Genomic DNA, 13,733 nt, shown 5'->3' on the forward strand with positions numbered 1-13,733 from the left:
CACTAAACAGTCTAACGTTGGAAGTAAATGAAGAAACACCTCATGTTTGTGCTCACATCACTGACAGAGCTTTTGTTTTGTGTAATCACACGGCTAAATTCTTCTTCTTTTCCTCAACAGAGTTCTGGCAGCTGCAAGTCTCTAAGATACACAAAAAGATAATCACTTGTCCAGTTTGCTTTTTTTTTAGTTATATGTAATTTTCTGCATACTCATATAATCATGCCTCCACTTCTACTATACCTTTGCCACAGGTCTCTTAGGTTTCTTGAACTGTGCAGACTCTGTTCAAAGGAAAGTCAATGATGTAAATCTTATGATACATTTAACAGTTTTGTAACCATAGCAGCTCATAGACTCACCATCTTCAGAAGGAATATCCTCTTCGTCATTTATTCTCTTACGAGGATCCTGTAACCAGGTGTTTACAGACAATTATGATAAACTTAAAGTCAAGTGCACCAATTGGGGAAAAAACCTTACTACATGAGAGAATTGAAAACAGTTAACTTGAATGAACTAGGTGTCACCCAGCACAGCCCACAGTTTGGAGAAGCAGACAGGAATACAGACACAGAAGCTAAGCAATGTATTGCAGTGGAGGGGTCTGCAACAAAACATATTAAAGCAGCCTAAAAAAAGTCCCACCTAAAAAAGCATTATCAGTTTATGTGTACAACATCTTTAGAATACTTTTACTGCTTTGCCTTGATGCACAGAGCAATTTCCAATGGGGAAATTAAGCCATTATATCGCTCCCTATAAAGCCAGACTCCATTAAGAAAAACAATAGTTTAAGATTGCTGAACACAGGAGCTGTCGGTCTTCTGCTGCCTAGATCATTTATTTTGTTTATGTAATTGTGTGTCTTAGGTGAATCTGAAGTAACCCTTTTAAATGCCAATGTCACACAATAACAGAAACTAACCTAACTGGTTGGGGCAGTGGTAGACCAGCAGCTCCTGTGCTCAGCATGGTAAAATTACTGTTTTTGTCAATGGAGGCTGGTGGCTTTGACGAGAGCATAAATGGGCAACTGAAGCTTAACAGCTTCCCTGTTGGAACGGGCTGTCTGACGTTAAGTTAAGGCAGTAAAAAAAAAATCGAAATATAGCGTACACCTAAACTGTTATTGATTATTGCAGGTGGGACTTTTTAGATGCCTTAAATACATTTTGCTGCTGCCCCTGTCCACAAAAGTACATTGCTTTGTTTGGAGGCACTTCTGCAGCCTCTCCAAACTGGGGGCCTATTGGCTGACGTCTACTGTACGTAATACACTGACTATGGATTAACACCCAAAACGAACCCTACTTCAAAAGCTCCTAACTATCGCTTTATTAATAATCCTCTTTCTGGACCCACCTCGATCAGTTCCCTCTGTGGAGGGTTACTCTGAGGAACCTGCTTGGTCTCAGTCCCTTGGTTCCATTCTTTGAGCTTCTCCAGCCGGCCTTGTTCCGCTGACACACGCACTCTCAAGGTGTGGAACGGCGTCTGCACCTCGCCCACCTTGAAGTGCACCGCCATGCCTTCAAACCAGAGGCTGTCACATTCGCCCTCTCGGAAGCCTGGTGGTTGGTAGTCATCAGGGGTGACTTTGGAAGGAGAGCGAGAGGAGATGTGTTCACTATTTTACTATAGATTCCGAAGTAATTTGTTTGGCAGAGTCTTACTGTCGTCGTAATAGTAGAGCTTCATGGTGAGGCACACGTTGTTGGGGAGGGCATTCAGGTTTTGCATGAGCAAGAAGAGCTTCCTGATGAGCAACACCAAGGCTCTCTTGGTGTCCTCCAGTGTCACCTGCGCCTCCACGTCATTGTTCCTGTGGTTTCACAGAGGTTATATCATCATCAGCTCAGTCACAAGGACGCCTGAAACAATACATTGATGCAATCTGTCTTAACCTGAGTATGTCCATCTCTGGCCCCTTCTCAGTGTATTTGAATTTGAACTGGTAGGACTCGATGATGCACTGCAAAAGAGAAAAATAAATGTTCACTGATATGACTTGACACTGGAATTATGATTTGACAAAATACACCAAAATTGTGTCTTTTGTTTATAATCTGAATTCATTTTTCTAGTATTTAAGAGAGAACTTACATTGGGTTCATCTGGATTGGTGTACACCTAGATTATAAAGGCATGTACAGAGCTATTGTTGTGATTTTTTCTCTATGTAAGTAACTATGCATGTTGCTTTACCGACTGAATTTACTTACCCCAATGAACACAATGTAGAGCTGTTAAGAGGACAACATTGAACAACAGTAAAAATAGCATAATCGAAATGGCAGACCACATGAAACTTTACCAATTCAAAGTACTCGTGGATGAATGAACCTACGTAGCGCTTCTCTAATGCATCAAAGGAGCCCATCATCCTGGAACACACAAGATTGAACAGATTGAAAACATCAGTTAGGACAGGAAATTGCCTTCAGCCACCAAGTGCTGATTATCACTGCAGACGTCCCAGTGACGAGCTTGCTGCTGTGGCTGGCTGACTTAAGTACTGTATATTCTAGGAGCATTTAGGAAGGTTTATAATTACCATTTCACAACTTTGCTGGCACCAGGGGTGGCGCAGTCTTCACGCAAAACTTTGATGCACAAATCTGGAAGGATGGTAAAAAATAGCATGTATTACTCTTTGATAAAGCATACATGATTGACACTATGACACCTGTTAAGTGCTGTGTCTTTTTAATTAATTCCTTTGCGACAGGTCTAAAACATGATCTGCAGGCCAGAACTGGCCCACCAAAGGGTCCAGACATGTCCCCCTCAATATTTGGAACATGTACAAAACTGAGACATATTGTTAAAATCACACTTATTTTTCTCAAGACATCAAAAGATGTTCATTATTATGCAATGATTTAACTGGTCCAACCCAGGTAAAATTGGGCTGTATGCAGCCTGTGATCTAAAGTGAGTTCAACACCCATAGTCTGAAATGCTATTTTTTTCTGTTTATCATGGGTCTCCAATACAGCTGTTATTACTAGGTAGAAATACAGTCATGATAGATTACTGAACGGACCAACTGGGCACAAAGTGTCAGGGGCCTGCTTTACCTTCACCTGCAAAATGTCACTCAAATTAACATGTACTAGTAACCACAAAGAGACACAGACAAGACCACAAAGAGATGCAAAGGAACTGCGAAGAGACACAAAACAAACAACAAGGAGCAGTAAAACAGCCAAAGAGAGACACAAAAGTATGTCAACAAGACACTATAAATTCAAAGAGAGACAAAAATGAACTCTGAGAGATACAACATGACCACAAGAGACACAAAACTAACTTACATAGACACAAAACAACCACAAAGAGGCACAAAACAACTATATGTACAAGTAAAACAGCCAATGGGAGACTAAATGACTATAACCCAGCACAAAACGACCAAAAAATACACAAAATTACCTCAACAAGACAAAACAAAAATTCAAAAGAGACAAAATGACCTCAAAAAAGCTACAACATGATGAAAAAAGACACAAAATTAACTTTAAGAGATATAAAACAACCACAAGGAGACACAAAACAACTACAAGTAAAAGTAAAACAGCCAAAGGGAGACACAAAATGACTACAAAGCAGCACAAGACAGTCAAAAAGACACAAAAGTACCAAAAAGAGGCACAAAAAACTACACAGTGACACAAAACAACTACAAGTAGAAGTGAAACAGTCAAGGGGACATACAAAATGACAACAAAGCAGCACAAGAGGGCCAAAAAGACACAAAAGTACCAAAAAGAGGCACAAAAAACTACAAAGTGACACAAAACAACTACAAGTAGAAGTAAAACAGCCAAAGGGAGACACAAAATGACTACAAAGTAACACAAAACGACCAGAAAAGACACAAAATTAACTTTAAGAGACACAAAACAACCACAAGGAGACACAAAACAACTACAAGTAAAAGTAAAACAGCCAAAGGGAGACACAAAATGACTACAAAGCAGCACAAGAGGGCCAAAAAGACACAAAAGTACCAAAAAGAGGCACAAAAAACTACAAAGTGACACAAAATAACTGCAAGTAGAAGTAAAACAGCCAAAGGTGACACAAAATGACAACAAAGCAGCACAAAACAGCCAAAAAAGACACAAAATTACCTCAACAAGACACAGCATAAAGTCATAGAGATACAAAATGACCAAAAAAGACACAAAATTAACTTACATAGGCACACAGCAACCAAAAACAGACACAAAACAACTACGAGGAGACATAACATAACTAGACAGAGACACAAAACAACTACAAGTAGAAGTAAAAGAGCCAAAGGGAGACAAGAAATGACTACAAAGCAGCACAGGATGGCCAAAAAAGACACAAGCATCAAAATTACATCAACAAGACAACAACAATTCAAAGAGAGATCAAAACAAGCACACAGAAACAAAACAAGCACAAAGAGACAAGGGGGCTATTATCTAATAATCTGTCCTTGAACACCATTAAAACACTGCCTTTTGTAAAGTTATGAGTGAAACAAGTTTTGATATAACATTAGGTCCTGATCTTCCTAAACTTGGAGGCTATCTATGGTCATATGTTCACCTTCCACATATCTGGACCTGTAGGCATCCTCTGGAAAGATCCCTCTGAGGTAGGTGATGGAGGAGACTGCTACCGCCATCATCCTTTTCACGAACACCAGCGACTCTTGCTCTGTTTTCAAGTCGCTCGGGAATAACCCAGTCCACTTTTATAAAACATTAAAACAGATAAAGACGTTAGATAAAAGGAGAAAACGTTTGACTTGTAACTCGAAGACCACAAGATGGCGCCATTGTCTAACGCTACTACGTCAAGTGTCCTGAGCAGAGAGTTGAAAATATTGTTAAACATTAACTTTTAAACGCACAAACTAATTAAAACAAACAGCAAACATATTATCTTTTGGTAGTATGTGGTGTGAAGGTCAAACCTCGGCAGTTTCCTCTTTGCTCTTTCTGATGCACATCTTCATAGCTGCCATTTTGTTTTCTCCTGTAGAGCTGTCAAAGATGCTAACGATGAATTAATCAAGCTAACAAGGTGACTTCCGGTTACACTATTATTCAATATCGGCTCTTACAGCAGACACTGAAATTACTGTAATGACGCCTTTACTCACAGAAGTACCTATATTTTAGCTCTGTGAATTATTAAAAAGCCAACCAGAGTTCCAAATAGGTTAGGATAAAGTTAGTCAAACTATAAAATTACTCAAATATTAGATAGGATATCATAGTTAGACTTTCCCGCCCAAAGTATGCTAACAATGACAGTACAGTAGCCCTGTCACTGATTGTTACTGTACATAAATGACTGAAAGTGTATCTATAAATTAGATTTACTTGGTTAAAGATGCTATATAACTTTCTTAATGTGTCTGCTTATGTTAATGACATTACTAATTACATCTAGCAAATAGCCCTATATATGAAGAAGGGGTTAAATGAATAATAATGATAATTAATATTACCTTTTCATTGGAAAATAATGTCCTTTTCTGCACTTTATCCATTACAGTGTGGCTTTTATAATTTTCCAAATAATAAATTACACAGCAGGACAAAATTCTATTTAAGTAGTGTGCAGTCTCCAACCTCTTTGTAATTTTTTTTTTTTTTTTTTTTGTATTGTTTGTTTATTAACTTATTTTAGATTTGGGGTTTTTAATTGTTTCATTTTTTCTGTACAATTTTTATTTTATTTTATTTTATTTTATTTTTGTTAATTTATTTTAGATTAGGGTTTTTTATTTTGTTGGGTTTTTTTGGTCCAATATTTATTTAATTTAATTATTTTTTTTATTTTATTATTTGTTTGTTTGTCTCGTTTCATTTTGCCCTGAATTTATATCGCAACTTTTCTTTGTCATGAATCATGCACTTAGAAGAACCTAAGTGGCACATATATAAGCAATGCTGGGAAAGCTACTTTTAAAATGTAATAGATTACAGATTAGTAATCAAACTTGTCTGTTGATAATATAATAAGTAACTTTCTAGTAAATATTTTACACTTGGAAATAAAGCAGAAAAAAATACGCTATGCCAGAATAATGTATTCCTGAATGGCACAAAGATGTAAAGCAACAGAATGAATTTTACATCCTTTAGGTTTTGCCAAAAGGAATATATTTAAATGTAACCTCTTTGTAATCACCAACATTTTGAATAATAGCTGGAATTTAATTACATATTTTTTTCTCAGTAACTGCAACTTATTACAGTTGCATTTATTTTGTAATAACTGGTTACTTCCCAACACTGTATATAATAATGGTATTGGGGAAAAAAATGAAGTATTAAGAAAATGTTAGCCTGCGTAAGTCAAAGTACAAAAGTACTCCAAGGACAAAAAGTACACCTACTCATTATGTAGAATGGACCATTTCAGAATTATATATATTTCTGAAATAAAATCATTGGTAGATTAAGGATCTGATAAAGATGGGGCTAATTGTAATGACTTTATATACTGCTGTGGATCTTAATCTATAAATATCTATAATTTACTTGTTGATAATATTTTGTATTAATCTGAATCTGTAAAGTAAGTTAAAATAAATGTAATGGAGTCAAAAGCACAATATCTTTCCTGAAATGTTGTGGAGCAGAAGTATAAAGTAGCAGAAAATGGATAATACTCAAGTAAAGTATAAGTACTTTAAATTGTGTTTACGTACAATATTTGCATAAATGTATTCAGTTACTTTACACCCCTAGGAACAGTAGTTAAGCTACAGGTGTTAATTCAAGTCAAATACATTAAGAGAACATTCACTGACTGGCATGCCCAGTTTGGCATAAACTTCCTTCTCATTTTAGATACTTTAGATTGGACTTTATCTTCCCCTATTGATTTTATTTGGTTCACTATGTGCTGTAATTGTTCACTGAGCTCAAAGATGTGATAAGGGAATTATAGTATCTCAATTAAATGCTGTGTCATTGTGAAACTACTTAAGACACTGCACATGAGCACACATAAAATACAATCCAACAACTTGATACAACAAGTACAATCAAACAAATTACATAAATGCCATAAATTATAAACTGTAGTCTTTATTTAGATGAAATGCCATGAGTTGTTCACTGTAAAAAAAAAAAAAAAAAAAAAAAAAAGTACAACATAATTTAGGGAGGTGCTTGTGGCTTCATTCCAATAAAAATGTTTCTATGGTCCTTTGCATCTAATAGTGGTAAGGAATGACATAAAAGAACGCACAGACGTTGAGCTCAGTCCGACAGTGAAAATAGCATACATCACCACAACATAATTACATAAGTATATACTTTGGTCATAAGTGCACTATTCACTCTACAGACAACATTACACACAACATGGTGACTACAAAAACCGTCTCCTCCACAGGCACAGTGGCTGACTTAAATATTGTTCTCTGGAAATGTAATCTCTAAATGAAATCTCCTACAGCAGGCTGCAGACTCGGGGCTTATTACTGCTTGGAGAAGAAGTCTTTGCTCTTCTGGACGTCAGGTTTGATGGTGTCACTTCCTGGTTTCCAGCCGGCTGGGCAGACTGAAAAGATAAGCCTGTAATGAGTGCTGGCTTGGTACATGAAACAGTAAAGACTGGTGTCAATATGACGCACGTATATAACCTCTATTGCCCTGGGTTGAAAGCAGGGAAATGCATCAAACATTAGGTTGCATAATGTCAACTGTCTACAATCATTTCTCATTCATGTGAACCTCAGCACTGACTTTGTACATGCCTTTCAGGTCTTTCCCATCTGACATATAACATATGTTGCAAATTATATCCAAACAGAGAACTCTGAAGTTCAAATAAGTACAATGGTCCAATTATTAACAGACGCATATTTGTGTCATGGAGAGCGAAATAAGTATTCATATCACTCACTGTAAATCACATTTAAAGCAATCTTAAAATCTTGTAGTGACAGAATACTTTAATAAACGTAAGGTATATGCTACAGGACACAGTCAAACATATTACCCACATTAAAGGTGTACTATGAAGGACTTTTCTAAAAAATAATGTCAACACAGCTTGTGGCACTAACATAAGTCCCTTTTACACTGCCTCTTCAAGGCAGGAATTTCACACCCTTATGTTGCCTCACTGTTTTGTGAAAAAGGTACAATCAGAGGTAGTGACAAGGCTGAAATGACCTCTGTATAAACGGGACAGCTGGCAGGACGGGATCGTGGGTGGCATGGGTGTGATGTTTTGATGACATGTTATACTTGCAACCCACTATGGGAGATTTCAAAAAGTAGCTGATAACAATTAACTCTCCAAACAGAAGATGAGATCAGTCGCCATTGTTAATGTTTCTAAAGCACAAAAATAAGCGTCCGTACCACCTCTTTTGATTCTGTGATGCCGGCATGCTGTCTAAAATCACCCACCGGAGGGGCATGATGTCGTTGTCATTTGGTTCTGCATAAAGATGCAAAGGCAGCATGAAGATGGGACTTCATAGCGGCTCTTTAGTAGAATGGGCTATATTTAACAATACTAAAGGGGTTTTACTGCACAAAAAGTGAACAGTGCAGAGCAACCAGGACTAACGTTAACTAACCAGTGGAGACCAGACAGTGGGCAGTGGGCACTTCTGAATGTTACCGCAGCTACCCACTGTCTGTCAGCAAAGCCAACTCACAATAAAATGGGTGACTGGTGTCAGGGTATTGAAAGCTAAATCAACCCAAACTGACATCCCTACAGCATGTACTGTATACTTTTAAGATGCCAAACATCTGCAGTATGTTGCAGCAGTGACTCACCTTCTCCATGCTTATCAGTGAACTGAAAAGCTTGGACCAAACGCATGATCTCGTCAACAGAGCGTCCAACTGGGAGGTCGTTGATGGTGATCTGTCTTAGGATGCCCTTGTCATCAATGATGAACAGACCCCTAAAAATAGAAAGAAGGGCAATTCATGAGTTTCAGAAAGAGCATGAAGTAAGTCCATATTCTCCTGCTCGCTGCCTGAGACATCTCTGCGGTGGTGCATTCAATGGCATGTTGAGATAAGTGTACCATCTCCCTTAGGAAGCAAACAGCAACTAACACTGGCTTTATTGTTTTTAATCTTTATCAAAGAATATTGAAACAGCCAACATCCACATTGTTAAACCCACCTGTAGGCAATGCCCTCATCCTCCTTTAGGACGCCATAATCTGTGGAGATGGTGCGTCGTGTGTCAGACACCAGGGGAATCTTCATGGCACCCAGACCGCCCTGCTTTCTTGGTGTGTTGGTCCTTTGAGAACATAAACCACAGAGAAAATGTGAGGAGTTTGCAATCCACACAATTAATGTGTACATTATAAAGCTTGTAACTACCATGCAAAATGGGAGAAGTGTGAGTCGACGGAGGCAGCGATGACCTCACAGCCAATCTTCCTGAAGTCTTCAGCAGCATCACTGAAAGCGATGATCTCCGTTGGACACACAAAGGTGAAATCCAGTGGATAGAAGAAAAAGACGACATATTTTCCTGCACCAAAGGAAAAGAAAACAGATGAGCCTATTGTCACGTGACAATGCACCTAATTAAAGGCTAATTAATTCTGAGCTTTAGAAGTGTAAATTAATGTCTATTCAGTATATTGTGGTATCACAAAGCAGTGAATCACAGTCCAGAAGAGAGTGTCATCAAAGCATGTCCTCCACTCAACAGAGGATGGTATACCTCTGTAGTCTGACAGCTTCATGTCGTGGAATTGTCCATCTGGCATCACCGCCTTGGCTGTGAAGTCTGGGGCCAGCTTTCCAATTTGTGCCTTGCCTGCAGCCATCTTCAGTCTAACTGGATCACAGAAGAAGGAAACTGTTTATGTATTACACAATCTCTTCTCGAAATCACAGCTGTGCATTGTTTCTTTTGTGTATGCAATCATGGATAAACCATAACCATTCCTTATTTACTGAACAGGACAAAAAATAACATCTCTTCTGCACAAAATATCAACCCGATTGTTAAACTGTTCTGTCTGTAAAGAAAACTCTTCGCATTTTAGGGCTGCAATGAATGATTATTTTCCTCATCGACTTATCTGCTGATTATTATCTTGATTAAGAGTAACTGTTTTGCATATAATGAAAAATATAATGAAAAATGCACATTACACATTTACAGAAACCATGGTGACACAGGTTTGCTATCATATAACATAAAGAAAGGCAGCAAATGCTCACATTTAAAAAGCTGGTGCCAGAAGATGTTTAAAACCTTTGTTAAAAAGATATCAACTAGTTAATCATTACAATCAGTTTTTATATTTGTCCAGTCATTTCGGCTCTAGCGCATTTACAAGTGAAAATGTGCTACACAAACAATCTGTGTAAATTTGCTCTGTTAACAAAAAAATATGTGAATATTTAATTAATGGGCAACTATTCTGATAATGGATTAACTTCAAGATAACTGCTTAAGCAACAACACCAAACATTCCCATGTTCCAGCTTCTCCTATGTTGTTTCTCTATGACTTATGTGATAATAAATTGAATTACTTGTGAGTTTTCACTATCTGTTGAGATCATCTTAGGAAATTTTGACGGGCATTTTGACAAATTTCTGACATTTTGAGGAAACAATTCATCTGCTACATATAAAGGAAACAATTAATCAGCTACTTGTACAAATGAATCATTACAGGTGAAACAAATAAAGTTTGTCAGAGGTAATCAGAGTGAAACCATTCTTATATAACTACACATATATTAGTGGCACATGGAAGTAGGAAAATGTGAAATACACTGTAGTATAATGGTTATTATAAAACCAGAGGAGAAAGACAAAAAAATTCTTCAGACTCACAAATACTATTTTGAAGGGATTGATTGACATTCATTAATTTCTGTAACCGCTTATTCTCTGCTGAATATTTTGACCTAAGTTGATGCCCAGTTGGTGTCATTTTTAGGTTAAAGAGACCAGTTTTAAGTGATAAAAGTAAACTGTTGTTAAATGTGGAGCCCCATGACTTTTTATATTTATTTTCTCTCTCTGACCAGTGTCCAGTTTTATCATCATTTATTATCATTACTCTGCCATGCTATTTCTTTTCATTGGTATGTATTTTCCTTTCTCTTACTCAGATGTTTAGTTGGTGCATCAGTGTCTACTGTAATGGGACATGTTTCCATTTACAGTACATATGCATAGACAGATGTTTAACAGTATATTGGTGACTGTCTGTAATCACATTTTTCAGTACAGTGTGTGCTTTGTACATTTAGTCTGAGAGACCACTGTGTGTTATATTTGTGTTGGAAACAAAATCTGATTACCATCGATTGATAGCTGATATATGTAGACTATAATACAGTGAACAATTAAGGTTCAGATTGCAGCTGCATGATTTAAGCTCAGACGGTTATTAATGTAACTTTAACTGTATGCTTGAACTGGCAACAACCCGAACCAATGAACCATTTCCACTTCTTCTCTGTTTAAATTCACAGGTATTTCCGCATATACATTACCAACGTCCATTTTAACGTTTTTTTCTTTACCGAGTTCAATAGTAAAGCTAAAACATACTGCACCCTAATGCGTTGTGGTTTCACTAATTTAGATAACATCAGCGGAAACATAAAAAATGTCGAGATTTGTCCCTTGAGACTTGAGTTAACCTACCGGTAAGTTACAGTCCAGACAGTGGGAACTTTTCATTTAACAAATACAAAGTATGAACGCATCTAAATTAACATTTTCTTTAGCCCTCCTATAGCTAGCTTACATATAGAAAACCCGTTGTTAAATTCTGTGGAAAAAACACTTGTTGAACTCTGAATTCAGCCGAAGCTACGCAACTTTTTAAAAAATCGTTAATAGCTTAAATAAACCGCACAAATAAACACTTTAAACTGTGAAACAGCGTGAGAAAAACATAATTAAATGAATTGTATAACACATACCTCAGCTTTGATCACACCACACCAACTGACACCGGAGAGAAGAGTGCACGAGCTGACAGGCTCGAGTGGGGAATTTATACCGCGGCTCAGTTCTCGCGATAGGACCATTCAGAACGCGATTACAGACCACTTCACTCAAACCCTCCAGTCTCAGCCTCCCACTACACAGCATGACTTTGCATTTTTCCTAACGACCTTTCTGGGAATATGTATGCTCTTGTGAAACCACAAGGAAATATTCTTCACATTTATATTTCCTCCATCTTCACAGTCACATGTAAAAGGCAACTTTCCATCTCTAGATTAGCTCTACAACCAGCTGAATCTGAACACTGGACATTGAATCTATTAGTCTGAAACTAAAAAAGCAGGTTGCAGTTTCCTAATCCAGCCCTGCAGAGGTCACGGAGTCATGAGGTTTCATCATATGACTCAGTCTCTATCAGGATTCAGAGCCAAATACATTGTCATCATGAACAGGCATGAAACAATACCTGTAAATTGCTGCTACAACTTTGGCTCTCTGTTACAGCATCTCAGTGTCTTATCAACCATTTACTGATTAACTTTACTGCTCAGTCTGTCCCACATGCAACAAAAGACAATAAAATATGGCAAGGTTGTGGCAAACTAGTTTAACTCTTTGGAAAACTAAAGATGTGCCTTCTTTTGAGACCTGGTTGGCAGAAATCACCAACTTGTTGAGTTTCTCTCAGCTCTGTAGTCTTTGATAAAATATGGCAGCCATTTATGTCTTGTTTATTGGGAATGGCCCAAAGTGTTCGCATGTATGTATATATACTTGTTCATAATGGTTTGCACAAACAACATGTGTGTACTCGCACTATATGTAAATCTCATTTTGCAGACATCCATTTTGTCGTTGTTGTTTGTACTGCATTTTTCATTTTGTTTATCCTTTTCTTGTCTTATTTTCTTTTCGTATTATTCATCTCCGAGGGTGGGCTGGGTGACTAAAAAAAACACCCACTTATACAACCCACACTTTTATGTATTCCTTTTCTTTTTTTTTGTTTGGTGTGATGACCATGTCTCAAATGATTTCAGGACATAGCCTTGAAGAAGACAAGCATGAGCTCACATTCTGTATTGAAGTATTTATTTATTTTGCATTGTAATAGTGATTTGTCACTGGAGCACATTTAAGAGGGAACTAAAGGGAACACATATTCAATGCTGACAGAAACTGCAGTTCCCCCAAACAGATAAAAACAATAGCACCAACACACACATATACTTAGCCTGGACAAATTCAACACACTTTTTTTTATATTAAATATAGAGTGAGACCATTGCACTTTTAAAATAGTCTATTGAGCTACATAAAACTGTTGCACTCAGTTGTCAGTTTCCTCCATGTTTCCTGGATTGCCACTTACTACCAACCTACTAACAGTGGAACGTACAGCACGGGGCGGTGCACTGTTGCAACATCTTGTACTTATCCTGCGGGCTGCCGAAGGCTTTTTTTTCATTCTCGTTTCCTCCTCACCCCTGCTATATTTACTTAATGACAAGGCTGAGGAACAGGAATACTGGCTGCAGTTTCTATAATGAACAAAGGGATTTAGATTGGCATGTTAGTCCCTGTTAAGCGAGTCTGTCATTAATAAAAATATATAATGTGTTGAGAATATTTTAAGGTGCAAAAACTTGTGTGTTTTATTTGATTGTCTGTTAATCATTCACAAAATCTTTATGCTGGTTTTACAAACATAACTTCTGTTGACACACAGTAATGGTTGGGAGGTGGCATCCTGTTGAT

At 37.4% G+C, this 13,733-nt stretch overlaps 2 protein-coding genes across 5 annotated transcripts; both read right to left on the reverse strand.

Moving 5' to 3' along the window:
* Nucleotides 1-38: 38 nt before the first annotated feature.
* On the reverse strand, nucleotides 39-5,521 carry zte38 (zebrafish testis-expressed 38). 3 transcript variants are annotated; one of them, XM_049598182.1, is made up of 13 exons: nucleotides 5,498-5,521; nucleotides 4,958-5,027; nucleotides 4,588-4,732; nucleotides 2,558-2,621; nucleotides 2,351-2,387; nucleotides 2,226-2,246; nucleotides 2,107-2,133; nucleotides 1,908-1,975; nucleotides 1,677-1,825; nucleotides 1,366-1,598; nucleotides 363-411; nucleotides 244-284; nucleotides 39-141 (listed from the first exon to the last, which is right to left on the reverse strand). In XM_049598182.1, exons 1-13 carry the CDS (start codon nucleotides 5,503-5,505, stop codon nucleotides 94-96), a joined length of 960 nt encoding a protein of 319 aa, XP_049454139.1. In that variant the 5' UTR covers nucleotides 5,506-5,521; the 3' UTR covers nucleotides 39-93. The 3 variants fall into 3 exon arrangements, with proteins under 3 accessions (XP_049454139.1, XP_049454141.1, XP_049454140.1); XM_049598184.1 differs by lacking the exon at nucleotides 5,498-5,521 and having other exon boundaries at nucleotides 4,958-5,317; XM_049598183.1 differs by lacking the exons at nucleotides 2,107-2,133; nucleotides 2,226-2,246 and having other exon boundaries at nucleotides 2,318-2,387.
* A 1,547-nt stretch (nucleotides 5,522-7,068) lies between these two features.
* prdx1 (peroxiredoxin 1) lies at nucleotides 7,069-12,049 on the reverse strand. 2 transcript variants are annotated; one of them, XM_049598189.1, is made up of 6 exons: nucleotides 11,948-12,049; nucleotides 9,715-9,831; nucleotides 9,366-9,519; nucleotides 9,160-9,282; nucleotides 8,802-8,932; nucleotides 7,069-7,566 (listed from the first exon to the last, which is right to left on the reverse strand). In XM_049598189.1, exons 2-6 carry the CDS (start codon nucleotides 9,818-9,820, stop codon nucleotides 7,484-7,486), a joined length of 597 nt encoding a protein of 198 aa, XP_049454146.1. In that variant the 5' UTR covers nucleotides 9,821-9,831; nucleotides 11,948-12,049; the 3' UTR covers nucleotides 7,069-7,483. The 2 variants fall into 2 exon arrangements, with proteins under 2 accessions (XP_049454146.1, XP_049454147.1); XM_049598190.1 differs by having other exon boundaries at nucleotides 9,715-9,827; nucleotides 11,948-11,987.
* Between the last annotated feature and the right edge of the window lie 1,684 nt (nucleotides 12,050-13,733).

This window comes from Epinephelus fuscoguttatus, linkage group LG15, assembly GCF_011397635.1.
Source record: "Epinephelus fuscoguttatus linkage group LG15, E.fuscoguttatus.final_Chr_v1".
Classification (NCBI taxonomy): domain Eukaryota; kingdom Metazoa; phylum Chordata; class Actinopteri; order Perciformes; family Serranidae; genus Epinephelus; species Epinephelus fuscoguttatus.

What these genes read in the sequence shown, in the direction of transcription:
- prdx1 (XM_049598189.1), bottom strand. Translation starts at nt 9,820, where the DNA reads ATGGCTGCAGGCAAGGCACAAATTGGAAAGCTGGCCCCAGACTTCACA. An exon ending in GAAGCTGTCAGACTACAGAG is followed by an intron (nt 9,520 to 9,714) that starts GTATACCATCCT and finishes CCTTTGGTGCAG; the next exon opens with GAAAATATGTCGTCTTTTTC. An exon ending in CACTGATAAGCATGGAGAAG is followed by an intron (nt 7,567 to 8,801) that starts GTGAGTCACTGC and finishes TTATCTTTTCAG; the next exon opens with TCTGCCCAGCCGGCTGGAAA.
- zte38 (XM_049598182.1), bottom strand. An exon ending in CACAGAGGGAACTGATCGAG is followed by an intron (nt 412 to 1,365) that starts GTGGGTCCAGAA and finishes ACCTGGTTACAG; the next exon opens with GATCCTCGTAAGAGAATAAA. An exon ending in CTAAGAGACCTGTGGCAAAG is followed by an intron (nt 142 to 243) that starts GTATAGTAGAAG and finishes TGTGTATCTTAG; the next exon opens with AGACTTGCAGCTGCCAGAAC.